The sequence below is a fragment of the Sorex araneus genome, chromosome 5, assembly GCF_027595985.1.
Source record: "Sorex araneus isolate mSorAra2 chromosome 5, mSorAra2.pri, whole genome shotgun sequence".
NCBI lineage: Eukaryota > Metazoa > Chordata > Mammalia > Eulipotyphla > Soricidae > Sorex > Sorex araneus.
The window spans coordinates 52,006,443-52,033,776 of record NC_073306.1 but is presented as its reverse complement, the minus strand read 5'-3'; the positions used below and the strand labels follow the sequence as shown (position 1 = coordinate 52,033,776).

The following is a 27,334-nucleotide window of genomic DNA, read 5'->3' as shown; positions in this document are numbered from 1 at the left end:
AGATACTCACTCCAATGTCTTAAATGTATTTGTTTAATGATCTTCCTAACATAAGTCAGTACTTTTGGTTATGTGTCCTTATATATATCTGATCTCATCCTGGTTTTTATGTTTCTACTTAACATTGGGTTTTTAAGATCTACCCATGTTAATGTCTATATAACTAATAACTTCTCTTCAAAGCAGTGTGTTCTGTAGTACCCTGCCACACCTTTCCTTACATTCTTTTAGTGGTGGGCATCTGAATGACCTCTCTTATCTCCCTGCTACCAAGAATAGTGCCCTAGAGATCTTTCTAGTTATGTTTCTACTTATGGACCTAAGTGAGAATTTTTCTAGCATATGCGCTCAGGAGGCAGAGTCTCCTGCCCCCACGCCTGGCTGTCTTCACCAGGGCCCCTTGGTGGGGCTGCATTGAGTTTCTCTCCCCACCCTGAGCGGAGCCCCAGCAGCCAGAGACCTCCGGGACCCAGCCACAGCCATGCTCAAGGCCACTCTCCACACGTTCAGATGAACCTCACTCATGAAGGAACAGGCAGAGGAACCCAGGTGTGCGGGACTGGGGCTGAGATCTCCAAGCCTGCTGGAATCGGGACTGGGCCTTCTCCACCCAGATCCCCCATTTTCCAGTAGCTTGGCAGCCACACCCACAAACTGCCCCCAGCGCCATGTAATCCCCTCAACAGCCAAGATCCAGAGACTATAAAACAAAACCCCCGGACCTCATGTAGCCTAGTTCTCCCTCTCAGAGAACCTGGCAAGGTACTGAGAGCATCCTGCCCGCATGGCAGAGCCTGGTAAGCTCTCCATGGTATATTCGATATGCTGAATACAGTAACAATGATGGATCTCATTCCCCTTACCCTGAAAGAGCCTCCAATGCAGCACTGCTGGGAAGAACGAGTAAGGAGAGGCTGCTAAAATCTCAGGGCTAGGATGATTGGAGACGTTACTGGCACCTACTCAAGCAAATCGATGATCAATGGGATGACAGTGATACAGTGATGTGCTCAGGAGAATAATTCCTAAATTATAGGGGATTATATGCACACAACATTTTAATATTACCTGAGTGTTCTTCTAGAAAAGCAAAATCAGTTTCTGTACCCACCCATGATGCCCTCGATTCAAATCTACGTTCTGCCATATTACTGTTGAGACCTAGGAGAAATTATTTTACCTATTTAAGTCTTAATCTCTCTCTCTCTTTTTCTTTCTCTTGCTCTCTCATTTTCTCTCTGTCTCTCTCTCTCTCTCCATTAGTAAAAGGGATAATAACGGCACCTAGTGACCATTATTGCCACCTGTGAGCCAATTAACTTAGCTTCTCCTTCAAATTGCTGATTATATCGTTTGCCCTTTTCCCCTTTTGAAATTCAGATTCTTTTCCCCATAAGATTTGCAGAAGTTTCTTACATATTCTGATATCAAATCCGTGTTGCCTCTTAACTTTGCTAATATTACCACGACCATTTTGTCTGCTAATCATGTCTATAAGGTTTCTTTGACAAGAACCTTTCATATCTGTGTAGACAAGAACTTTTCATATCTGTGTAGACAAGCTCATTCCTTTTTGGTTTGTGGTTTTGGTTTTAGGGGCATCGTTTAAGAAGTTTCCCTACTTCTGCTTCAAACATGCCCTCTGACATTGCTACTGTCAGCTTATATAGATTTGCCTTTCACTTTCAGGTCTTCCTCATATGCTTTGTAACAGTGAACTCTTTATATGTTTTACTTCCCCCCCCCACCCCATGTGACATTCTGTGCCTTGGGTTATGAAAATATTATAGTTTCTGCTATATGTCAAGGAGTAGTTATGTTAATTGCTCAGCTCAGGATTGCCTAGTATGGCCTGGAAATTTGGACCCTATACCTCTATACAGCATAGGACTACATTTTAGATTTCTTGTGGCTGCCTTTTACCCTTCTGCAGACTCAGATAATTAGCAGCTTTCATTGCAGTTTTAGGCAGCATATCAAGGAAGGATGGTGTTTGAGGCTCCGGGCTTTGTGAAAGGGTCTCTGTTCCAACTCCCCCACCTTCTACCTGCCTCAAGCTATCTCTCCCGCCTCCATAAGAGCATTAATGGTTCTTCTCCAAGCCCAGGGCCTATACTGGAGTTTGAAACCCCTCTGGGCTCCCACGGTCTCAACTCCCTCTTACAAGAGGTTCTGGCTTTGATTTTGACATCTTTCATTTTAGGTACCTGGGGAGTCCCCTCCCCCCAACACACACACACACACACACACACACACACACACACACACACCACTCCCTCACCCCACAGAGGGACTATATATTTTAAAAGCATTTTTATTATATTTTATCCAGCATACTTTTCCTCTGTGTAGTCGGGGGGTGGGGGGGAAGACCCGTTTACACCAGCTTGTTCAGTGTGTCTTTGTGGAAAAGTCTGTTCTTTAATTTCACTTCCTATTGATCTCAGTATAATTTCGACTTTTAACATCACCGGTTTGAATTCATTAAGTAGCCCTTGATTACCCTTGAACATTTTATGCCTCAGTGTGCCAGTGTTTGGCCCGAAGGTAGGGTGGTATTCAGTCCCTGGGGCTTCTTACTCTAATCTGAGGAAACATGGTTCTTTCTGCAGAAATGTGACCCCATAGCTACATTTTAAGCAAGTGTCAGTTTGTCCTGACAATAATGATCCTAGTCATTAGCTTCTTTTAAGATGGTTTTTAGGGTCACTTGATGGATTGAACACACATGATTTGTATACAAGCTGGGGTTTGATCTCTGGCACCACGTGGTACCCAGGAGCAGCCCCTGAGCACTGCTAGGTAGGGCCTAGAAACACCCCCAAAAGAGAATGTTTTTAAAGATCTCACATAGCCAGATAGGCCTTTTGATTCACTGCAATTTACTAAACTTATGTTTTAGGTGAAACCTCATGGTTCCTTGATTTCATTTCGTCTTCAGAAAAATCACATCAACTCCTGTTGAATAGCATTTTGTGTTATTTGAAAATTGAATTCTTGTTCTGATTTTTTCCCTTCATTTTAAAATAAACTGAATTACAAAATTTTAGAATTATCCTCTGCTTTTTTAAAAATCTGGTAGGATTTCCCCCTGTTTTCTACAAGTACCAGAAAATACAGATCCCAGTCCTTTTCCTTCTGCTACTTCTGATATAGCAATTTTCAAAGCCTTAGCAGTATGGCATTTTTTTAAATACAGATTTTTTTTCTTAAGTGTAGGATTTTTTAAAAAATTTATTTATTTTTAATTAGAGAATCACCATGAGGGTACAGTTACAGATTTATACACTTTTGTGCTTATACTTCCCTCATACAAAGTTCGGGAACCCATCCCTTCACCAGTGCCCATTCTCCACCACCCGTAAACCCAGCGTCCCTCCCACCCTCCCCAATCCCATCTCCCCCCCACCCCACCCTGCCACTGTGGCAGGGCATTCCCTTCTGTTCTCTCTCTCTAATTAGCTGTTGTGGTTTGCAATAAAGGTGTTGAGTGGCCGCTGTGCTCAGTCTCTAGCCCTCATTCAGCCCGCAACTCCCTTCCCCCACATGGCCTTCGACTACAATGTAGTTGGTGATCGCTTCTCTGAGTTGCCCTTTCCCCAGAACGTGAGGCCAGCCTCGAAGCCATGGAGTCAACCTCCTGGTACTTATTTAAGTGTAGGATTTTTTTTAAAAATGAATTTATTTATGGAATTACCTCGAGAGCAGTTACAAAGCTTTCGGGTTTAAGTCTCAGTCATACAATGATGAAACACCCGTCCCTTCACCATTGCACATTTTCCACCACCAAAACCCCAGTATATCAGTATATCCCCCATCCCACCTGTGTGGCAGATGATTTCCACATTGCTCTCTCTCTACTTTGATTACATTCAATATTTTGACACCAGAACCACCATCATTATTTGGGATTTTACCCCAACACTCAGATCTGCCAAAAAGGCAACATTAGACAATTTGTTTTCTATTGCTGATTATGAATAGCGTATGATGTCGCATGACCACACCATTTTGGAATTGTGAAATTTTAGTAATTAAATCTGGAGGGATTTCTGCCAAAAGCCGCTGGGTTCCGAGATTTGTTTCTGAGTCTCTGGGATCATGACATAAGCAGCCTGATCAGTAGCCAGAGGGGCCGTTCGTGGGTGGCAACTTGGGGTGCCGTTGGGATGGGGGAGGAAAGGGCCGGCTCCACCCCCATCCCGTGAGGCTCCGAGTGTCTTTGTCACTGCTGACCCATATCTGACTGTCCATTGGCCTCTGGACGATGGCGGCCACTGAGCTGCCAGGGGGAATAGGCGATGGGACGGCACCTTTCGGGGGTGGCCTAATGCGAGGTGTGGATGCATTTCTGCCAAAAGCTGTTGGGTTCCAAGATTTGTTTCTGAGTCTCTGGGATCATGGCCTCAGTGTAACATTTTTTATAATACAGATATTAAGACTTAAACAGAGCAGAGGTAGGGCTCAATGTCCTTAAATATGTATTTTGAGCAAACTGAAAAAAAATCACATGAATTCATAGATGCCCTGCTATGTTAGATATTATGGGAAAGCTTGGGGGTCATTATAACTGAACATTTGACATTCATTTTAGGAATCCTTTTTTTTTCCCCCCCAGTTTTTTGGCCATGCCCAGTGGTGCATGAAGTCCGCTTCCGGTTCTATGCCCCAGGGTCCCTCCCAGCAGCGTTTGGAGAATAGTGAGGTACCAGGCATCAAACCCAGGCCTCCCGCATGCTTTGCATGTAGTCAGCGCATTGGGCTGTCTCTCCAGCCACTCACTTTTTGAAAAAAATTCTAAAAAAGCAATGAAACTGTTTTAGAGCAGTTTCAGGTTTACAGCAAAGTTGAAAGTGGGAGATCCGGTGTAACAGGCCATCAGCCAGCACAGCCTCCCTCTTGCCTTCCCACACCTCAGTGATACATTTGTTGCAACCAGCGAGGCTACAGTGACACCGTTTTTTCACCCAAAGCTTTCATTAGGATACATTTTTGGTTTGAAATAGTCTTTGGATTTTTGCAACAGTACAATAGCCTCAATTCATCATTGTAACATCAGACAAAGTAGTTTCCCTGCCCTGAAAACTCTCTACTTCACCCATTCAGCCCTCCCCCTTTTGGTTGTCTCTGTAACCTTGCCTTTCCACCCATGGTACTATAAGTTTCATATAGCTTCATGTAGCTTTCTTGGATTAGTTTAGTAGCTTTTTAGTAGCTTTCTTGGATTAGTTTCTTTCATTTAGATTTCCTCCTTTTCGTGATTTGGCAATGTATTTTGTGACGTATGTGTGAGTAATTATTCACATGTCACAGTTTAATCATTCACCTATTGAAGGATGTATCTTGGTGTGGGAACTTTTGGCAATTATGGATAAAGCTGCTTTAAACATGATATGGGTATGTAAAGTTTTGTAAGAAACTGCCCAGCTGTCTTCCAGAATGAGTGTCATTTGCATTTCTGCCAACAGCAAGAGTTCCTATTTGTTTCATATCCTTATCAGCATTTGCTGTGGTCAGTATTTTAGATGTTGGCCATTCTAATAAGTGTGTGGTAATATCTCATATAGCTTTAATTTGTAATTTTCTTATGAAATTGCGATGTTAACACTTATTTATCTATATATTTTTTGTGGGATATCTATTAAGATTTTTGGCACATTTTTTAATCAGGCTGTTTGATATTTCACTATTGAGTTTTAAGAATTCTTTATGTAACTTGAATAATAGTACTTTATCCTATGTCTTTTGGAAAAATTTTCTTCCAGACTGTGACTTATCTTCTCATTTTCTTGCCAGTATCTTTTACAGAGCACAAGTTTTTTTAATTTTAATGAAGTCAGCTTATCTTTTTATTTCCTTTTTTTTCAGGGATCATGCCTTTTTTACTATATCTAAATTGTCCCTCTCCCCAAGTTCTAAATTTTCTCCTCTGATATTTTGTAGGAGGTGTATAGTTCCTTGCTTTACATTCATGTCTGTGAGTCATTCTAAGTTAATTTTGCAAACACTGAGGTGTCTGTGTCGACTTCGGTGGTGGAACAAGCAGAGTGCTGCAGAAGCCTCGGGGTCCCAGCTGGCACTTCTCAGCCTGCACGTGGATGGTTTGATGCCAGCACCCAAGGATGCATTGCCTTGTAGGTCCTGTGGTTTCAGAGATTGCCAGTGTTTGGGGGCCCCCAGGACTGTACCTGGAAATATTTAGGGACCATGTGGTGCCGGGGATCAAACCAGGGCTGGCTGCACGCAAAGCATAAGCCTTCACCCCCTACTATCTCTCTGGTCCCTTTGTCCTGACCTTTTTGTTTGTCATTTGCATATTGATGTCCTTCTGTTCCAGCACCATATGTTGAAAGTGCTGCCTTTGTTCTGCTGTGCTATCCTGGCTTCTTTGTCAAAGATAATATTCACTTCATTTGTGTGGGTCTGTTCATCTTTTCTCTCATCAATCCCACACCGTCTAGGTTATTGTAGCTTTGTAGTAACTGTTCATTCAAGTTTATCAGAGCATCAGGTTCTATTTTTTAAGTTTTTTAGGTACCTCCATACATTTTTCTGTAGTTGCTTCGCCATTTTACATCCCACCAACAGAACATAGGGTTCTCTTTTTTGCACATCCTTACTGACACTATTTTAGTAATAGCTGTTCTAATAGGTTTGAGGTAATAGCTCCTCCAGGTTTTAATTTTCATTTTCCTGACTGTTAGTGATAGTGAGTCTTCATATATCTGTTGGCCATCTATATTGTCTTCTTTGAAAAAATATCTATTCAGATTCCCTGCCTATTTTTGAATCAGATTGAATTTGTTGCTATTGCTATGTGATTTCTTTCTGTTTGTTTATCCCCCTATTTAGACATATGAATTGCATATTTCCCCCATTTATTAGATTCCTTTTTCACTTCATTAATTTTTCTCTTAGTTATGTAAAAGCATTTTTGTTTGATAGAGATTTGGGGGGTTTGAGTGATTTTTTTTTTCCTCTGTCACCTTAGCTTTAGGTATTATGTCCAAAAAATTCATCTCCAGGTATGATGTCAATGAGCTTATCAGCAGCCTATGTTTTCTAGGAGTTCTGTGGTTTCAGAACTCATATTCAAGTATTATGTTTAATGTCTATTCTGTATATGTTTGTTTTGGGGACCACACCTAGTGGTGCCCAGAGGCTATTCCTGGCTTTGTGTAGGGACTTGCTCCTGGCAATGCTTTCTGGACCACATGGTGCTGGGGCTGAAACCCAGACCTCTCTTGCTGAGTATGTACTCAATCCACTGAGCTCTCTCCACCCAAGTTAATTTTTCTGTGTGTTATTAGGTAATGGTTCATTTTCATTCTTTGCAAGTGGCAGTCTGGTTTTTCCAGTGCTGTTTATTGAAGAGACTGTTCTATTTCCACTTTATGCTCATAACTCTTTTGTTGTCAATGGAATGTCCATATATGTGGGTTGCATCTCTGGTCTCTCGATTCTGTTCCATGCATTTGTTTTTATGCCAGTACCACACTGTTTTGATAACTGAAGCTCTGAAATGATGTTGGAAGTCAGAAAGTGTCAGGAAGTGTGATGCTTCCTGCTTTGTTCTTTTTCAGAATTGTCTTCACAAACTTCAAGTTTGTTTACTTCTGTAAAAAATTGTCATGGAATTTTGATAGGGCTTTATGTAAATTGCTTTGGGTGTGGGACAATATTCATCCTCCCAGTCCTTACCCCAGTTGGTTAGACTTTGCTAAGACCCCCGTAGGTTATATCCTGGAAAATAGCTTCTCCTAAGGGCAGGCCTTGTTGTGAACAAAATATTCCGGCATATTTTAAAGTAGTTTATTTCTTCTCTCCTGCCAGAAGCTGGAAGAATATTTATTTACTGGTAGAATTTCTGGAAGTAAACTCACAAAATTGTGGCTTGGTCCGTCCCTGTGGACCGCTCTCAGACTTGTCCACACTGTGCCTCTAGCAGTTCATCAGTTTCTGTTGTATTTCCTGTTTCTCTGCAGGTTTCTCGATAGTAAATTTCACCTGCTCCTGTATATCTTTGTCTGTCCTGTGTCTTTCTCCTCTATCTCTGTCTCTGTCCACCTTCCACCTGTTTCTTCAGTTTGGGGTCATGCAGAGACCTTAATGTCTCTCGTTCATGTACATAAGAAGAGGTGTTGATTTTCCCATTTATTCAGTTAATTTTTTGAGAGGGGCTGCAATTGAGAGACCCTGCCTGGCAGTGCTCAGGGGCTACTCCTGGCTCAGTGCACAGGGTCACTGCAGGGAGGGTCCAGGGAACAGGAGGCGCCGGGGATTGACCCAAGGCTCCCGCACACAGAGCAGGCACGCCAGCCCTGTGCTATCTCTCTCAGGTCCTCTGAACTCTTTGTAATCCCATCTCCTAATCCTCCCTCCAGTTTTTAATATTTTCTTCTCTGTGTGCCTCCTTTTGGCGTCTCTGCTTGGAGAACATTTTCCTCCACTATCACCTCAGCAGTATTTGCTCATTTCATACAGATAGGACAACTGTTAGCTGCTCCTCAAAGCCGACCTGTAGGTTCAGGACATTGCCAAACAGGGTTTTCATATGCAAATTTCCATCTTAACGTTTCTCCCTATTCATTTATTCATTCCACCAACTGACTGGCAATGTTTGTGACAGGCAGAATTCTAAGCACTGAGCTCCAACCTAGGGTTTTCTTTTTTAAGTCCCTTCCTGAGTAGAGCTTCCATTCTAGTGAGGGTAAATATAGTCGCAACAAGTAGAAATGTCACCTTTCAGTGGGTGTTAAATGCTATGATGAAGAATAAAATGGAATTTTTTTTTTCTTTTTGGGTCACACCCGGCGATGCACAGGGGTTACTCCTGGCTCTGCACTTAGGAATCACCCCTGGTGGTGCTCAGGGGACTATATGGGATGCTGGGAATCAAACCCGGGTCGACCATGTGCAAGGCAAACGCCCTACCCGCTGTGCTATCGCTCCAACCCCAAATAAAATGGATTTTTAAAAGGAAGAGGGACGGAGGTTCTGAAGCTGGAGAGGAAGTAGCCAGTGCAGACACAGTCAGGGAAGGGCTCTGACACTGCAGCGGGCACAGAACAGGGGCCAGGCACCCGGAGACCAGTCCTAAGGAGCACAGAATGCGTGCCTGGTGTACTGTAGGATCAGACCGGAAGGTGGTGTGCTGGGAGAGAGTGGGTGAGGGCAGTGGCCCCTGAGGCTGGAGCTAGCAGCAGCCAGGTCAGGAAGGAGTCAGGGCCCTTTTTAAGAACTTTGCTGTTGGCGTCTACTCTGAGAGTAGAAACCCTGGTGGCCTCTGTGCAGAGATCTGGCGGGCTGCTGTCTCCTATTAGGGAGGCAGCTCAGAGGAATAGTGTGCGTGCCTTGATCCCTAGCGCCGCATGACCATGGTGAGTGGTCCTGGTGTCCCCTGGCACCATGGGGCTGAGCAGCACAGCAGCTTACAAGGCCCGAGCACCAAACTCATGAATTGGAACGTCCTAGGAATGAACCCCCAGCACCCCCAACACGGCAGGGAGGCTCCAGAACAAGACGCAGGAAGGGCCCTTGACTCCTGGGATAGGGTAGGGGGTAGTGCGGGGGGGTGGGGGGGAGGTGTTAGGAGGGAGCAGTTAGGAGGGAGCCGTGCAGGGCAGTGTCCTCCCTGCTCTGAGATCCACAGGCGGGTTGCAGACATGCTCAGTGGCTGCTTCCTTTCCTTGGTGCTCAGCCTCAAAGAGCTTTCGACCCTCCTGTAAAGGGGGCGGACTTATTCTCTAACCCTTCCCGTTCCCCTCCTCTTTGTTGGCGCGGGTGCTGTTGTCGCCATAGTTGCATGCGTGTTGCTGTGGTGCTCGCCGGGGACATTTCTCAGGTCAACGGTGCTCACACACTCGGCCACACTGCTCGCTGAGGTTCACTGGCCTCGCGCTTGGCGAGGGGTCAGGGGGCCAAGGAGGCTGTCACTCGAGACACACCAGTCACAGTGCTGATGCTTGCTGGAGTTCTGCGGCGCTTACATCTGCTCGCCCGGGGTCACGCTTCTTGGCCAGAGCAACTGTGCATCTCTTCAGTCGCGTTGCTCAGTGGGGTGGTCACCCCTCTCTTGTGGTACTCATACATGCCTGGCTGCAGCACAGATGGAAATTGCCCACTGTTCCAGGAACTGGAGACAGCAGAACTGCCGGGCACAAACAGTAGAGTTGCTCTGATTGTGCTTAGCGCACGTGGCCACCAAGATTTGTACTCAAGACCAAACACTTGCAAGGCAGGTGCTGTAAGTCACTGTACTATTATTCCTCTGGGCCAGGGTGCAGTATCCTTTCTGTTTAGTTGCTGTAAGGCTCAAGTGAGAACTTCCAGAGGAAGCCCTAAGCTTGGCCCCATCCGTGTAATCAAACACGTGGTAGTTTCATAATGATCGTCATTATTAATTTAGGATGCCTGGCACAGCACCCTTCCTTAGTGAGTGGCATTTGTCAGGTGACTGAGTGAACTGCCCTTTTGTTTGTTGGTTTGCTTTGGTATTTCAGTCAAGGCGTTTCCCTGGTGCCTGTGGAATAGTAACACGCTATTTCTCTTGTTTCCCTTGCATCCAGTGCTCTGGAAGGAGAGAAGGAAAGAGGTCCTCAGGGCAGAGCGGAATGCAATGGAGCTCCCCAATTACAGTCGGCAGCTGCTGCAGCAGCTGTACACCCTGTGCAAGGAGCAGCAGTTCTGTGACTGCACCATCTCCATTGGCACCATCTACTTCCGGGCCCACAAGCTGGTCCTGGCGGCTGCCAGCCTCCTCTTCAAAACGCTGCTGGACAATACCGACACCATCTCCATCGATGCCTCGGTGGTGAGCCCAGAGGAGTTTGCCCTCCTGCTGGAAATGATGTACACCGGCAAACTCCCAGTGGGCAAGCACAACTTCTCCAAAATCATCTCTTTGGCTGACAGCCTGCAGATGTTTGATGTGGCTGTTAGTTGTAAAAACCTCCTGACCAGCCTGGTGAACTGCTCCGTACAGGGGCAGGTGGTGCGGGATGACCCTGTGCCATCCTCAGACTCGTTCCAGAAAGAGACAGAGAGACCGGAAGGAGAGAGCCTCTGCTCGGAGGGCGCTGGAGAGCCTCGTGCGTCTCTGGAGCTCTGCCCTCCTCCACCGGCCCCGGGGTCAGCAGGGCCTCAGGAAGCAGGGCCTCCGGCTGCGCAGGAGATGAGCGTGGATCCTGCCACCACCCAGGAGCTCCAGGGCAACGTGGACACCCCAGTGGAGGCTCCTCCGACCACTGGCCTTTGTCCCGCCTCCCCCGTTGCAGCAACGTGTAAGGAGGCAAAGGAGGCAAGGCTGGCACCAGGTACCCATCATTGGATGGTTGGTTGTCACCTGTCCCCTTGGCACTTAGGAGATTTAATGCTCTTTATGAATTTTTTTTCTTTTTTTTTTGGCCTCACAGATAAATCTGCCCAAGTCTACTTTAGATAGCACAGCAAAACACAGTGTAGCATCAGCCGGGCATTCCTCCAGAAGCTTCCGTGGCACTGGGTTGCTGGAAGGCCAAGGATGTGTGAAAGAGCAGAAAGGCAGTGTTGCAAGAATGAGGCCCCATGTTCAATAGCTACTCATTCTTCTAGCCAGGATGAGGCTGGTCCCCAAGACTAGACTGTTGAGACACTGTATAGTCATTACTGGCCACCGATGTGGTAGATGGCAGTTAAATGCAGGATATGACCTGCAGCTTCTTGAGCAGCTTGAACTTTAAAAAAGAAAATCTCTTCACGGGATGAATCACTGTTTTTGTTGTTTTGTTTATGTTCAGAGCATGAGGGGAAACAGTACCCACTGACTTTTCTTCTGGAAAATGCAACTGTCTTCTCAGATGCACTCTCTGTCACTCAGGACGTCTTGAAAAAACTGGACTGTTCTGAAATCAAAGGTGCCCAGAAGGAGGTAGGTGCCTGGGTTTGATGTGTTGGCTAGTTTCGTGTGCCCAGGGTACCATGTCAGCTTCCCGTATTGGGAAGAGAGAGGAAAATGAAAAATACCCCAGGCTCTCAGGTTTTTTTTTTTTTCAGACTTTAATTTTGTTTTATGTTTGACATTTATTCCCTAAAGGGCAGTTTTGTAGAAACACTTGCATTGCAAGATACTTTCAAAAGGAAGTTATGTGTTGATCCCAGGTAAATCCAAACTTACAGGCAGTTTTCTATTCAGGGTAATCGACCGTGCCATACCTTTCTGATTCATCAGGGATCAAATGATTTGGAAAGCTCCAGATCAATTAAATAATAACAACCACAACATATACTCAGAACAGGGGGCAAAGGCTAATACAAACTTGCTGAGTAAACTTCAGCTGGTGATTGGCTTCACCGTGGTTGTCTTCAGACGTAAGAGCAAGGGTGAGCACTGATTGAGCACGCCTCGTGCAAGGCTTCTTCTCAGTGCTATCCATTTGACCCTCATACACGTCAAGGTGAAAACTCGTTCCCTAGTCTTTAGCCCCGTTTTCTGGGTGAGAAAGTGCTCCAAGAGTACCTTAGCCCAGGGCACAGAGCTCATCTACTCCAAATAAGATTTCAAATGCCAGCATCCTGACTGTAGGGCTAGTGTTAAGCATGTGAGTTATGCTACATCCCAATTAGATAAACCTGGCACACGGGTGCCCTGTATGCCTCAGTGTTTAGGAGTCGCCTGACACACAGCTGCCTGAGGGTTTCTGTGGCCTTTTCTTTTTCCCCCTCTCTGAGTGAGACACAGCCCCACCCATGGGCTCCCTCCAGCCCGGGCCTCACACCTGACTCTGCAGAGCTGATGCCAGGGCCACGTTAGGACCCTTCTTGCTTTCCCCTTCCTCCGTGCTCCGAGAGCCTGCTGGCCTACTGTGCGCCCGCCTGCCGCCTGGCTCTTCCGGTCTGAGGTGGAGCGCGTGCTGCTCTCCCATGTTGCTCAAGGCAGTCCGGTGTCTGTTAGTCGCTGTTAACCCAAGCAGTGAAGGCCTCCTGAAATGGAAACGAACATTTCCCTTGCTCCTAGCAAGATACTTTTATAGAAGACAAATTCAGGGTCAAATACTTTTTTTTTTGGATGGGCTCTGCTGTGAGAGGACGCTGGGGCTGGAAGGCAGGGCCTCATGCTGGCAAGGCATCACACTGCCCCTTCAGCTACCTCCCGCGCCCCCGTTCTTAAGTCAGTCATAGTTCATTGCAGTTGCCTGTACAGTACTTTTTTCTTTTGGGTTTTGGACCATGCCTGGCTCTGCTCGGTGCCTGCTCCTGGCTCTGTGTTCAGAATCATTCCTGGGAGTCCTTACGGGATCATATGTTGTGCTGGGGACCAAACCCCAGCAGACCAGTTACCTCCTGTGCTACCTCTTGGCCCCATAATAATTTTCTTCCTGCTGACTCTTAGGGAGGTTTCGGGTTGACCCTCAGCACCACATGGCCTCTGAGCACCACTGGGAGTGACCCCCAGCCAAGAAGGAAATCTGTGGAATGCTAAGTCCTCACTTAACTGTTGTCATTGAGAGTTTCTTGAAAACTGTGACAAAATGAAGATTGGATAGCAGAAGCCACTTTGCCATAGACTAAATGATTGAAATAAGCATCAAGTTCCCACAGCACTTTGCTGGTCATTGAAACATCACACAGCTGGGGCCAGAGCAATAGACTAGCAGGTGGGCGTTTGCCTTGCACATGGCCGACCCATATTCAATCCCTGGCATCCCATATGGTCCCCCAGGCACCACCAGGAGTAATTCCTGAGTGCAGAGCTAGGGGTAACCCCTGAGCATCTCTGGGTGTGGCCCAAAAAGCAAATACATAAGTAAATAAAAGAAACATAGCTTCTCAGTAAAAACACCCCTCCACAGCATCGCTACTATGAAACAATTTGTATTCATTCATTCCCTTCCTAACCCACCTCTTCCGTTCAGTGTTGCACGTGCCCTAGTCTACCCTCGCAGCTCGGGTGCGAGGCGGGAGCTGGCTCTGAGCAGGACACCTGTCAGTACAGGCCATGCCTAGACAACCAGGCTCACTCGGACCAGGTCAGCATGGGCCTAGGCAGTGGAACCTTGTGTCCACGGATTTGGGATGAGGGAGGAAGCAGGAGTACCCCGAGCAAACCCTTTCAGACCTCGGGAGAATAGGCAGACTCCGCAGAGAGTGCCCCTGGCCGAGGCTAGGGTTTGCTTTGGTCCTTGATGATAAAACAACCCCGTGTTCCTCACAGGCCTGCCACACTCTTTACACAGACATTGTGTTTTCCCGTTTCTGCAAGTCGATGTTCTCTTAGCTGCTTGATCTGCTGTTTCTGTGGCTAGCTAGTTATCTTGATGGCCAGTTAGACACGCCTCTTCACTTTCTCTTGGCACTTCTTTTCTGCCCGACTGTTGTTTCAGCAGCATTCGTTGCCTAGATCAGCAAAGTTATCAGTGGCACCTCTGTACTTCCTTGAACCATGTTTTCGGCATTTCTTTGTTTTTTATATCCTGGCTCTTAAAAATGTCTGGCATATAACTGGTGCTCAAGAAAATATTGCTGGGCATGGTTTCACTCAGCGTTTATTTTCCTTGATTCTTATCCTAATCTTCTGACAGCAGTAACATTACTAATACTTGCAAAGAACACGGATTCGCTGTTGGTGATCATTATAGGCTTATGTTATTTCTTCCTGTTTTAGAGGTCATAGTAAGAGCACTACAAATTACCTGGTGACTGTATTTAAAACTGATTCTCTTATATTCCATAATAAATCTTTTCAGCTCTAGACCATAAAGGGGAAAGCGATACTTTAAGAATGTAAGATTCCGTTAAATAAAATCAGCTTGAGAAATACTGTGGTGTACTTCAGTCCTACACTACTCTCTCCCTTTCTCTCTACTTTCTTTTAGACAGATTTCATTGAGGTATGATTGACATGAACTGTACATACTTAAAATGCACAGTCTGATAAGTTTTGAAACTTAGAATTGTCACCACATTAAAGATGGTGAACTCACCCATCCATCATTTCTAACTTTTTTCATGTCCCTTGGGAATCCCTTCATCATGCCCTATTCCGTCCCCTACCCCTAGTTAATACTGATAGGATTCCTGTCTCTGCAGATCAATTTGCACTTTCTAGGGCCTTCCAGAAATGGAGTCACAAGTGTATTCTTTTTGGTTTGGTTCTTTCATTCAGCCTGATTCTTTTGAAGTTCACACTCATTGTTGCATGATCATTCCTCGTTGTTGCCGCTAAGCAGTGTGCTGTTGTATGATATATAATACATTTATTTAGCGTGAGCAATGTAATCTCTGTAAGTGTTTATGTCTGCATCTGAAAATTGGGAATGTGATCACCCACATTATAGGATCATTGTAAATCTTAATTTGATTTACACAAAGCTCCACAATAAGAAGGGCCAAAAAGATAGTACAGTGTGTAGGACACTTGACTTGCACATGTCAGACCTGGGTTCGATCCCCAACACCCTGGTATCCTCCAAGCCTTGCCAGCAGTGATCCCTGAGCACAGAGCCAGGAGTAGGCCCGGAACACGGACAGATGGGGCCCCAAAACCAAACAAACAAAAAATGCTCGGGTACAATGCCAGGTACATAGAAGGAGCTCAATATGTGTAACTGCTATTATTTACACATTGGCTCATTGTCTGTAGACTTGGCCTTAAAACTCCATTTCCTCTTACCGGTTTCTTGTAGCCCAGTGTCATGATCATTTACCCAAACGTGAATGGTTTGCTGTTAACATTAGGTTTAGTTTGCAAGTCCCACATTCATATAGTGCCCTATTGGCATAGCTTTCTGCACGTGCAGCTCTTGTGTCCAGTACGAAACCATCAGTTTCTAGAGCAGCTTAGTGTACATTCAAGGTGCCTGTTAAAAACTTATACCTCCAGCCACATGGTTACAGATCTGTTTTAGATTATGCTAGAGCTTGGGCGTCTCCATCTTTAACTAGATCCCCATTGACTTCTCTTTTGGTATCTATGGCTCATAGTTGAAAAATCATTGCCGGAGAAGTAAGTTGTTTACAGAGTTAGTGTCTGATGGGCAGATATCTCAGCGTGTGTGCTGACAGCTCTCAGTGTTTGGAAGGACCACCGAATATCCGTATTTCTAAGTGTTAGTCTGCTTACCCCTTGATTCTGCAAATACTTGCTGAGCAACTGGTTTGTGCCAGGCACTGAGATGGTGAATAGGAAAATAAAAGTAAATATAACTGGGTCCATGTCCTTTTGGAAAGTTGTGAATGCGAAGGAATTCTGCCACGTGCGTAATTATTAAGGGGAAGTGTGCACAGCAGGCCCTAAAGTATAGCAGCTGTTAGAGTCCACATGGCAAGTACATTTAAGAACTCTTCGCGTGGAATCTTCTTCTCCCTTTCAGCTACAGTTGTAAAGTCTTCGATTTTTATTGTTTCTAATGCTTATTTATTTGTTTCTTTTTTATTTATAGCAACCCAAAAGTTTTGAATGTGTTTTTTCAGTTGGTGGTGATTGTGATTTGGTTAATCATGACATAGCTTGAGGCAGCATTGAAAATAATCTACTCTGGGCCAGAGAAATAGTACTTAGAGTGGACCCAGGTTCCATCCCCAGCACCACATTTATGGTACCCTGAGCCCTGTCAGGAGTGATCCCTGAGCATAGAGGCAGGAGTAAGCCCTGAGCACCTGCAGGGTTAGCCCCAAAAATCAACAAACAAAAATAGTCTACCCTTCGATGTCTCATTTTCAGATTTGTGAGGGATGTTCTGGCTGAGTTGGACCAGCCTGTTCCTTTTCTGAATCACAGATGTGGGGTGCACAGTGGGCCTGGGTTACAGAGGACACCATGACTCAGTATCCTAGTGAGTATTTTATTTTTTTAAGCTAAAAGATGAAAGTTGACAAAGCCATTCCATCGAGCGACGTGAGGAGAGACTGGGTGGCTGGAATTGTGTGAAAGGAAAACCAAAATAGGTTAAGGAGAACTCTCTGGCTGCTGGGATGGGAGTGTGTCCTGCTTGCCTGTCACTGAGTAATGCCCCCTCCCCATAGAAAGGGAAACTGCCCAGGAGGCCTCCTGGTCAAACCTTTGTTTCAGGGTCGGCTTCTGCTTGTTTCCCCCCAGCTTTGATGCTAGAACAGTCTTTACCCAAAGTCAGTGAGAGTTGTCCCGGGTGGGGTGGGGGGGAGGGCCTGGAATGGTCTGGGGAAACAGTGGTAGCCACCAGTGCAACTGGGGGCGGGATGGGGGCCACTTTCTGTTAGTTCGTGCTAGGAAGGTGGGTTTCCAGGGCCACTGAGTACTTCTGTTCTGTAAAGGGGGCGGTTGCCAAGTGAGTCTGGAATCCTCTCTGTTCAGCCCTGACTTCATCCAGTCCATATTCCTGCTCTTAATGATATGTCTAACAAGCAAGTCCTTGACTAGAATAAGGAGGTCATTTTTTTCCTTTTACTGTTAATTATCCAGTCCATTTTTTTTTTCACCTAAAGTTCTAAAAATGCCCCTAACATTGGAGTGTCAGTGCTGTTTTCTCCCCTTTTTGAACTTTATTTCAAGGGTAAATAAGACTCTTCTCTGTGAATCTAATGTTTTCAATTGTGTGATGTCTTGAAGGTTTGTCAAGAAATACAGCACTAGGGAACTGTGTTTGCTGAGAGTCTAGGTACTCTTCTAGAGAAGTGATTTCATAGGATTCGCTTTATAGGTTTATGAGAGACGAAAACAAGTTTTTCCAAATCTCTGCTGCTTCCCATGAAGTCTAAGATAGGCATCTGTAGATAGAAGAGCCAGTGGTTTTATGGCAGGGGAATTTCACTTAAACATTCTCTTACCTTGTTTTTGGGTTTTGTGCCTCACCACAGTGATGCTGAGGCGACACACAGCCTGGTGGTGCCAGGAGCAAACCAGGCTTTTTCTTTTGTTGGTCCTGGGGCCACATCTGGTGGTGCTCAGGGCTCACTCCTGGCTCTGTGCTGAGGGATTACTCCCAGTGCTCAGGGATCACTCTCAGCTGGGCTTGCGGGACTGTGGGGTGGCGTCAGGGGTCAAATCTGAGTTGGCTGCATGAAGGACAACAACTGTACCCCCTGTTGTCCCCGACCTAGGGTTCTTGAATGCAACGCGTACACTCTAGGCCTTTCAGCCATCTCCCTGACCTACAGTTAAACATTTATTAAGTGCCCACTGTGTACCAGTTTGTACTAGTCCTGGAGACCAAGAGATACAGATTACCTATAACCAGTGTTCAAAGCTGGTTTTGGAAAATCTAGTTTCCACTGATTGGGTTACACTTGAACTGTGGGAAGTGGAGCTGGTGCAGCAGGTTAAGCTGATCTGCGTATTTAAATGTCACCTCCAGCAAGTTGTTGCACCTCTCAGGCCTCAGCTCAGCTCGCATGGCAATGCCTCGGAGGGCGGACAGGAGGAGCAAAGCAGGCCGCATGCACACGGCAGTGTCTGGGACAGTCCTGAGCTCTGTGTCATCCTTGTCATCATCTTGCTCTCTGCACAGAGTGGAGGCGTGAGCAAGCAAAAACAGATAGAACCCCAGACAGCTCTGAAGGCAGTAGGCAAACACACAGGAGAATAAATTCACTCAAAAGATCTGAGTATGAGGGAAGGACGCAAAGGGCATTTTACATGTAATAAAGAGAGAAAGGAACGGTCCCATCTTTAAATATATTCACCTATATTTTATTTGGAGGTCTCAAAAAAATATATATAGGAGACTTCCAAGCCTGCTCGGATCGGGACTGGGCCTCTTCTGCCCTAATATCCTATTTTCCAGTAGCTAGGCTGTCACACCCAGGGACTGCCCCAGTGCCGTGTAATCCCACCAACGGCCAACATCCAGTGACTATAAAACCAAACTCCCGGAAGACATCTTATAGCCTACTTCTCCTTCTGGGAGAACCTGGCAAGCTACTGAGAGTTTCCTGCCCACATGGGAGAGCCTTGCAAACTCCCCATGGTGTATTCATATGCCAAAACCAGTAACAATGCTGGGTCTCATTCCCCTGACCCTGAAAGAGCCTCCAATGCGGCATCGTTGGGAAGGATGAGTAAAGAGAGGCTTCTAAAATCTCAGGGCTAGGACAAATGGAGACGTTACTGAGACCGCTTGAGAAATTTGATGATCAACGGGATGATGATGATGATGATGATGATGATGATGATGATGATGATGATATTTTATTTACTGAGAAAAGTACTGTGATTACTTGTTCAACCATGACGTGGTAGTTTATTGGAGGAGCCTTAACTCAAAGAAGCAAAGACATTCCTAATGGGTGGTTCAAGAACAGAATTCTGTTTGGGTTCATCTCTTCCAGTTCTGATACACGGCAGCAGTCAGACTCCAGCATGCCCACCTCTGGGCCACCCTTCCTTCTGCTACCTGATTTCAGGAAGAGCCCCCTGCCACGTGGTGCCCCAGGCAGCTGAGAGGACTGGTGGGGGCAGTAGTTCCAGTACTGGCGCCAGTGCCATTGCCTGGGAGGTGCTGGGAGAAGGAGCAGAGATCAAGGCTCCCGGCCTGCGGAGCAGCCTACCCCGGCTTCTCTTCCCAGATGGTCACCGTAGCATCACTGCTGAGCAATGAAGTTAACAAATGTTTTAATTTCACTGCTGAGCAGTTCTGCAGAGAGGATAATGAGAAACGCATCAGATGCCACCATTGATGAAAGCTCCTCTTCCCCACCGGCTCTGATGATAATGCCAGACAAATTGGATACGGCGAGAGGTAGATTGGGGCTATTCGGAGAGTTTCCTTCAGGTGAACAAAAAGCAGCCAAGGATAGTATGGGAGAGCCATGTAGGAGAGGAAGGAGGAAAGAAGCTCGTCTGCTCAGCCGGCATAGCAAGAATGGGTCTCGAGTAGTTTACTGCTGTGTAGCAATTCATTCTAAACTTGACCAGCTCCAAAGACACCCGCATTACCTGCAGGCATGGAGTGGCAGCAGCGGGGACATGTGGCTCCACCGAGCTCCCGGGGCAGGTGGGCTTCTCAGCTCACTCGCGTGGCTCTGACAGGCTTCAGGAGGTCCCTTTCCAAGCACACTCACTGAGGGCTGGCCAAAGCATCAGTTCCTTGCCAAGAGGGCAGTTTGGAGGGTGTTTCAAAATGTAGCAGCTTGCATCTGGCCCAGAGCGAAAAGAGTGAGAGAAGCGGGCACAGTCACGTGGAAGCCACAGCAGCACCCACAGAAGTGACAGCCCATCCCTTGGGCCCTGTTCTCATCCTTCGAAGCAAGCGCTAGGTCCAGCCCAAAGGCACAGATACTTAGAGGCAGAATATTGGAGGCCAGTGTAGAGGCTGCCCATCAAGGCACTCACTTTTGTTGGAGCTTTTGTTGGAGGCTGACTCGGGAAGGCAGAGGGGTTGTGTAATGGTGACGAAAGGGGGCGCGCTTTCACCTGGTATCTGATAGGCTCTTGGACGGTCCTCACTCCAGTACAGTCTTACTGGGGTTACAGTTGTCTTCTCTAAATTTCTTTTTTGGAGATACTCAAAATATAGGAACTTTAAAAAAAATTAATTTAGCTTTCTACAGCCCTTCTGTCATCAGGAAGCAAACTAAATCAAAGAAGATATGCAAGGTCTAATGCATTTAAAATTCCTCTTTGGGCAGGTGGTGGAGAGATAGTCCAGCAGTAGGGTACTTGGCTGCCTTGCATGCGGCTAACTTGGGTTCTATCCCTGGCACCCTGTTTGTTCCCCCGAACCATACCTGGAGTGATCCCTGAACACAGAGCCAGGAGTAAGCCCCAAGGGCCAATGAGTGTGGGCCCCCCCTTTTTTTAAATTTCTGTTTAGAACCAGAGATATAGTACCTTGCCTTTTATGCAATTGGCCCATTTCCATCCTCGGCATCACATAAGTTTCCCTGAACACCACCAGGAGTGATCCCTGAGCACAGAGCCAGGAGTAAGCCCTGAGCACCACCAGGTGTGGCCTAAAAATAAAAATAAAGCAAAACAAAAAATCCTGTTTATCTGGGAGGAGAGGAAAAAGATAAAAATGTGTCTAATCAATCTTTTTTTCCTTTCCTGTGTTGTTGCTGCTAGTAGGGTCACATACTGGTAGCTCATATCCTTTTGTGAACATATAATTTTAATATATACTTATTACCATACCATACTTGAGCATTATATCTAAGAAATCTGTGCCACTTCTAAGGCTGCAAAGATTTTCTCTGCTATTTTATTCTAGAAGTTTTACAGTTTTAGCTCTTAAACTTGTAAGTCTCAGTGTCTGTTCTGAGTTCATGTTTTGGCGTGGTATGAGATAAGCATCTGGTTAACTTGGGGGCGGTTGACCATCTAGTTGTCCAAGCACCTTTATTGAAAAAGGTGCTTTTAATTAACTCTTTTAATTCAAAAGTGCCTTGATACTCTAGTACAAAAAAGATTTCTTTCTGGAGTCTCTGTTTCATTTATTGATTTGTATGTTTTTTCTTAAACTGGAGCGATAGCACAGTGGGTAGGGCGTTTGCCTTGCACACAGCCGACTGGATTCAATTCTTTGCCCCTCTTAGAGAACCCGGCAAGCTACCGAGAGTATCCCGCTCACACTGCAGAGCCTGGCAAGCTACCTGTGGTGTATTCGATATGCCAAAAACAGTAACAACAAGTCTCACAATGGAGATGTTACTGGTGCCCACTCGAGCAAATCGATGAACAATGGGATGACAATGCTACAGTGCTACCATAATTTACAGTGACTTCCTAGCTGAAATTTGTAAGTGTAGACATTTGTGAGAACCCTTCATGGAGCACGCGCGCACATATATGTAGAGCCTTAAAGTTTTGAAGTGTTGATAATAAAAAACAGATATATTAGGGCCTAGAGCAATAGTACAGGGGATAAGGTGCTTGTTTTGCATATGGTTGACCCCAGTTAGATCCCCAGCCCATACACGATCCCTTGAACACTGCCAGAAGTGATTCCTGTGCACAGAACCAGGAGGAAGCCCTGAGCACACCAGATGTGGCCCCAAACATAAAAACTATAAATATTGGTTGTAGCTTTGCCAGTGATAATATAAAGTTTGTGTGTATGTGTATATATGTGGGTGTGTGTATACATAGACAGATAGATAGATATAATAGAAATATTAATCCTTCCAGCTAGTTGGCTTTCCTTCTGTTTATTTATGGGAGAAATTGTAAACGTCCAACCAAAGAAAGGGGTGTCAGTGTTGGGGAGGGAGCTCAGTAGTAGAGTGCCTGCCTTGTGCATGCAAGAACCTGGGTTGCATCCCCAGAACCACCAGGTAAAAGAAAATGTTAATTTAACTTTGCCTCAAGGGTTGCTAGTGAGTAGTATTCTAGGTTTATTAATGTCAGGATGACGAGTTTGGGGTTAGCTGTGTCATGCTGGGGATCTTTGAAGGGTTTGACACAAAAGGTAAAAAACTGGGTCTAGATTCAAACAATATAGCCAGGAGCTTAAGGGTTATTTTCATAAAAGTTACTGGAGGAGAGGGGATGTTATAGGGCTTAGGGTGATGGCCCGACTCATTTTGATCCCTGGCATGAGATGGCCCATGCAAGCATCTCTGGATTTATCCCCGGTGACATGAGCACCACAGGACCTGAGCAGCAGCTTGTCCTTGGTTTTTGTGTTGAACCTTAAGCCTGGTTGGCTGGAAAATGCTGGGAGTAGTTCCTGGGCCCCCTGAGCACTGCTTGGGAGACTGCTCAAAGTTGCGGGGGGCGGGGATGTATTTCTTTTTTAGGTTATAGGGAAAGTTACATATTAGAGCTTTTCAAAAGGGAAGAAAATTAAGAATTGAGAGCAGGGGCTGGAGCAATAGCACAGTAGGTAGGGCATTTGCCTTACACGCGACTAACCTGGGTTCGATTCCCAGCATCCCATATGGTCCCCTGAGCATGGCCAGGGGTGGTTCCTGAGTGCAGAGCCAGGAGTAACCCCTGTGCATTGCCAGGTGTGACCCCAAAAGAAAGCAAAAAAAAAAAAAGAATTGAGAGCAGTCTTAGATATTGCTTAGGTGGTGGTTTTTGAAAGGAAAACCAACGAGGAAGGCTAAAAAGGGGGTCAGAAAGACAAGTTTTTGCCCAGAGCCCTTCCGTGTTCTGAAGTCAGAGAAGATCGTGATCCAGCTCAGAGGTAATGGCCAGTGCTGCTAGGGGGCGGGGGGAGGGTCAGGTGAGGAGGTACCAAGTTGTAGGGGCCGTAGCTGCTAACGCCAGGAAACCTGGGGTCCTTGTGGTGGACTAATTTCTCTGGGGCTGCTTTTGTTCCACAGGGCATAATGGCGTGTCTTGAGGGCAAAGACGGACATTCCACTTTCCAGAGACTTCTGGATCAAGTGCAAGATGAGAGCCTGGATGCTGAGGCCCTAGTGTCCCTGCTGAGGCTGTACCAGGACTCTAATCCTGCAGTGAAGAAGGCATTTTCAGACAGAAAACCAGAAAACGTAGCAGTGCAGTCCAAAGGTAGGAAAAGTTCTCCCTCTCTCTCCAACCCCGAATGACTGATTCTGTTTGGGTAGGTGCCCTTGAGTCTGCCTCAGGGATGCATTTCTGCTCTAGCTTCGTTACTGGTAAGTGGTTTTCAGTAAGTCCTTCAGGTAACTGTAGCAGCTGCCTGTCAGAGAGACAGGCTCGAAACGGAGGGCCCTGTTTCTAGCCCCGGGCTCACTGGTCTGCACCTGGAGGATGGAGAATGCCATCTGTGTCCCCCGCCCTCCAGAAAGCCACATGTCCCGGTCACTCCCCCCACTGCTGGCACAGCCAGGCAGGCTGCGGATGCTCTTGTCTGGGTCAGGTACAAAGCAGTGGCCTTGCCAACCGGAAGTTAACCTCGAGCTGGCTCTGCAGTTTTGGGTTTCGACAGATAAATGAAACATTTTCCTTTCATAGAGTTTAAACAGAATAATAAAGTGTTTTCCTCCCCGAGAAGAGATTCTGCGTTCAGGGGCTCAGAATAGGCTGAGAATCACTTTACAATTCTGTTAGATCTCTCTCTTTCTCTCCACAAACCCTCTTCCTGTCCTGCTCTTCAAACCAACTCGTTTCCCTCGCGTGTCTCTGACTCGTTTTCCCCCAGGGGGCACCGAGGAGGGGAAGACCTTGTCGGCCCTGTTACTCCTGCACAAAGAGGACCTGATCCAGTGTGTGACGCAGCTGAGGCCGATTGTGGAGTGCCTGGAAACCGCCAAGGAGGGCTTCCTGACCGCCACTGAGAAGCAGGTAACTGTTGAGCACCTCTTGCTCCTTTCTGAACCCACAGCACTTAAACAAACAAACAAGAAAACAGCTCTGCGTGGCACATGCTGCTTTTTCCCAGAAGTGTCGATTCTTGTTTTGTGCTGTTTGCTCCCCTTGCTGCAGCTTGTGGGACCCTTTTCGCCGGGCAGCTATACCTGTGAAGTACGGGTGTGTGGACTGGCGGGCTGGTGAACATACAGTGGTCCAGCTCCGACCCAATGAGATTTTCCCATCAAACAGTTTCCCCATATCTAAGAATGTTGTCATGTTTCTAATTAGGCCACCTGTCCCCTTTCCAAAATGGACATGCTTTTAGCTGCAGAAAAATCAAGAAACACACCAGTAGAAAAGTATTGGATCTCCTGTCATCCTATCATCCCACCCTACAGGTGGATCGCTGCTGACAGTTTGGAGTGTGGACTCCTCTTTGTCCAGTCCAGATCATTCTGGGAGGGGGTGATTCAGTGCATACAATTTGCTAATGTTACTTTCCTCTTTAACGTATATGTATACGTGCGCGCGTACACACACACACACACACACACACACACATTTATATATAGTGGCTGTATTTCCATATCCAAATTATTCTTATCGGATGACATAACTATAGTTCAGTCACTCTGTATTGAGTATTCATTGCTATTACAAATGATACAGCAGAGAACATCCTTTTAACCTATAGTTTAACTGCTAACATTTATAGTTTTGATGTACAAAGTTCCTTCACTCTGGACAGAGAGATAGCACAGTGGGTAAGGCGCTTGCCTTGCATGCAGCCAACCTAGATTCAATCCCCGGCATCCCATATGGTTCTCTGAGCATCACCAGGAGTGTTTCTTGAGTACAGAGCCAGGAGTAACCTCTGAACATTATAAGATGTGGCCCAAAAACAAAAAACAACCAAAACAGTCCAGTTGCTGCCCCTTCACACCACTACAGTGACCCAAATCCTCTACCACGGTCCTCGTGTCACTTCTGAACTGACTCTTCCTTTCCTTTCCCTTCTCTGCAGCTCAGTATCTCACTTTTGTAATTCAAAGCCAAGGACTTTCATTGTTTGATACTGTCTGTTCCTCAGTTTTGTATCAGAAACCATTTTTGTACACAAATCTTTGCATCTTTTCAATCTTTTTTTCTTTTGAATAATTGCTAGGAAGTGAGGTAATGTAACAGAGTATGAAATGTCTCAGGTGTTTGATATATAATATATAGAGCCAAGTCGCCCTTCAGGAAGGTTGTACCAATTTACTCTCCCACCAGCTCACTGCTAAAATCCTCATAAAAGTGCTGGCATGACTTCTCCAGTCCACTAGATAACTGTATTTGTTGGTGTTATTGATTTCAACTTTGTGCTAAAAATATTTTTATATCTAGGAAGGAAGGAATAGAGCCAGCACACTTTGGGGCATCAATTCTTAAAACTGTGGGACGTGGCTTACATGTTTGGGAGTGAAAATGTGTAGAAACCACTCAGGTGTAGTAGCGAGTGCTGATTTTGGTGATCCTATCCCTTTGGTTTTCTTTAATCTTAGAATTGTCTTTCTGCAAATTAGCTCCAAGTTTTTTTTTTTTTTTCCTGTATCTAGAGTCACACCTAGTGGCAGAGAGTCACTTCTGGAAGCTTCCCCAGGGACTGTGCAGTGCTTGGTATCAAACCTGGGCTTCTTGCAGGCAGAGCATGTGCCCAGCCTGTTCTGCTCTTTGGCCACTGCTTTTAAGATTTTTTTTTTAATTTTTTAATTCCTTTCAACTTACAGAGAAGAGATAGAAGGTAAAATCAAATCAAATCACTGTTTTTCTCCTTAGAGTTCGGAGTCAGTATAATTTCAGGTAATTGGTTCGAGTAAGTTACTTATAGAAGTATCTGATCCACTATTTAGTGATTTCATCCAATTACCCACTCAGCCTTTCCTTATTTTCTAGATCAAATGTGTCCTTTGACCTGCTTCATTATATTGGTAAAACAGCATTTATAAGTAGAGCCCAAACTCGGCCCCATTCTCTGCAGCAAGACAGACCACACCGTCATTTTCTTCTGTCGCTTTCAGTTTACTTGACAGAGAGGACTGAAGCAGAAGAACTTAAATTAGTTATAAATCACACACGGGAAAAAAGACCTTCTTTGGATTGGGGTGTCAGCAGTGCTTCATTAAGCCACTCCTCATGAAAATGAAAGCGCAGTGATAAAGCTGGGCTGTGGGGTGGATGTGGATGCAGAACCGCCAAGTTTGGACCTTGTCTGGAACAGGCACTCGGGCGTTTTATTTTAATTTTTGCTTCTTGCACTGAAATCCCATCAGATGCCCTGGCTGTGTGTTTCTAGGGATACAGCTTCATATGTCTTCACAGCGAGTGTTTGCATACCACACCTGGGCAGTGCCCTCCCCTTCAGGGTCCACTGCACCTCTTTGGTCTGAGACCATGGGTTCATTTCATCTGGTTTCTGCCCATGCTATTATTCCGTGTGTTTTTGTTAGGATAGGGTGGGGTCTGAGGGTGGGGAGGGCACCCCAGCACTGCTCAGGGCTTACTCCAGGGGCTGCATTCAGGGATCACCCTGGCGGTGCTTAGAGCTGGGGCTTGAAGTGCAGCTGGCCGTGTTTAAGGCAAGCCCTTACCCCCAGTCCTGTCTCCCCAGCCCTACCCTCATTTTAAAGACACTTTAGGTTCAGCATTTCCTCTAAAGCTACCGCTCTTTGGAATGCAGACTTGGAATTTAACAAAACACACTCTATTGATCACTGTACATACTGCTTCCTGAATGTGTCGATAATTACAGTCAGTTGGTAAAGGTTGCTATGGTTCTAGGCTCTAAAAGAGTTTTATAGAATTCTTGTCTAAGGACTGAAATTTTATTTATTTATTTATTTATTTTTATTGACTCACCGTTAGATGCACAGTTACAAAGTTGTTCATGATTAAGTTTTAGCCATACAGTGTTCCAACCCATGCCTTTACCAGGACTGAAATTTTTATATTATTTATTTATTTATTTATTTATTGCTTTTTGGGTCACACCTGTCGATGCACAGGAGTTACTCCTGGCTCTGCACTCAGGAATTACTCCTGGCGGTGCTCAGGGGACCATATGGGATGCTGGGAATCGAACCCGGGTCGACCACGTGCAAGGCAAACACCCTACCCGCT

At 45.8% G+C, this 27,334-nt stretch overlaps 1 protein-coding gene across 1 annotated transcript in view; it reads left to right on the top strand.

The window, feature by feature from the left end:
* Positions 1-27,334, top strand: part of ZBTB40 (zinc finger and BTB domain containing 40) — a 72,259-nt gene that overhangs the window by 24,106 nt on the left and 20,819 nt on the right. The window contains exons 3-6 of the mRNA XM_004603413.2: positions 10,569-11,315; positions 11,778-11,908; positions 23,221-23,410; positions 24,024-24,166. Of these exons, the coding sequence (XP_004603470.2) occupies positions 10,619-11,315; positions 11,778-11,908; positions 23,221-23,410; positions 24,024-24,166 (1,161 nt within the window). The 5' untranslated portion in view covers positions 10,569-10,618. The remainder of the gene's footprint in view (positions 1-10,568; positions 11,316-11,777; positions 11,909-23,220; positions 23,411-24,023; positions 24,167-27,334) is intronic.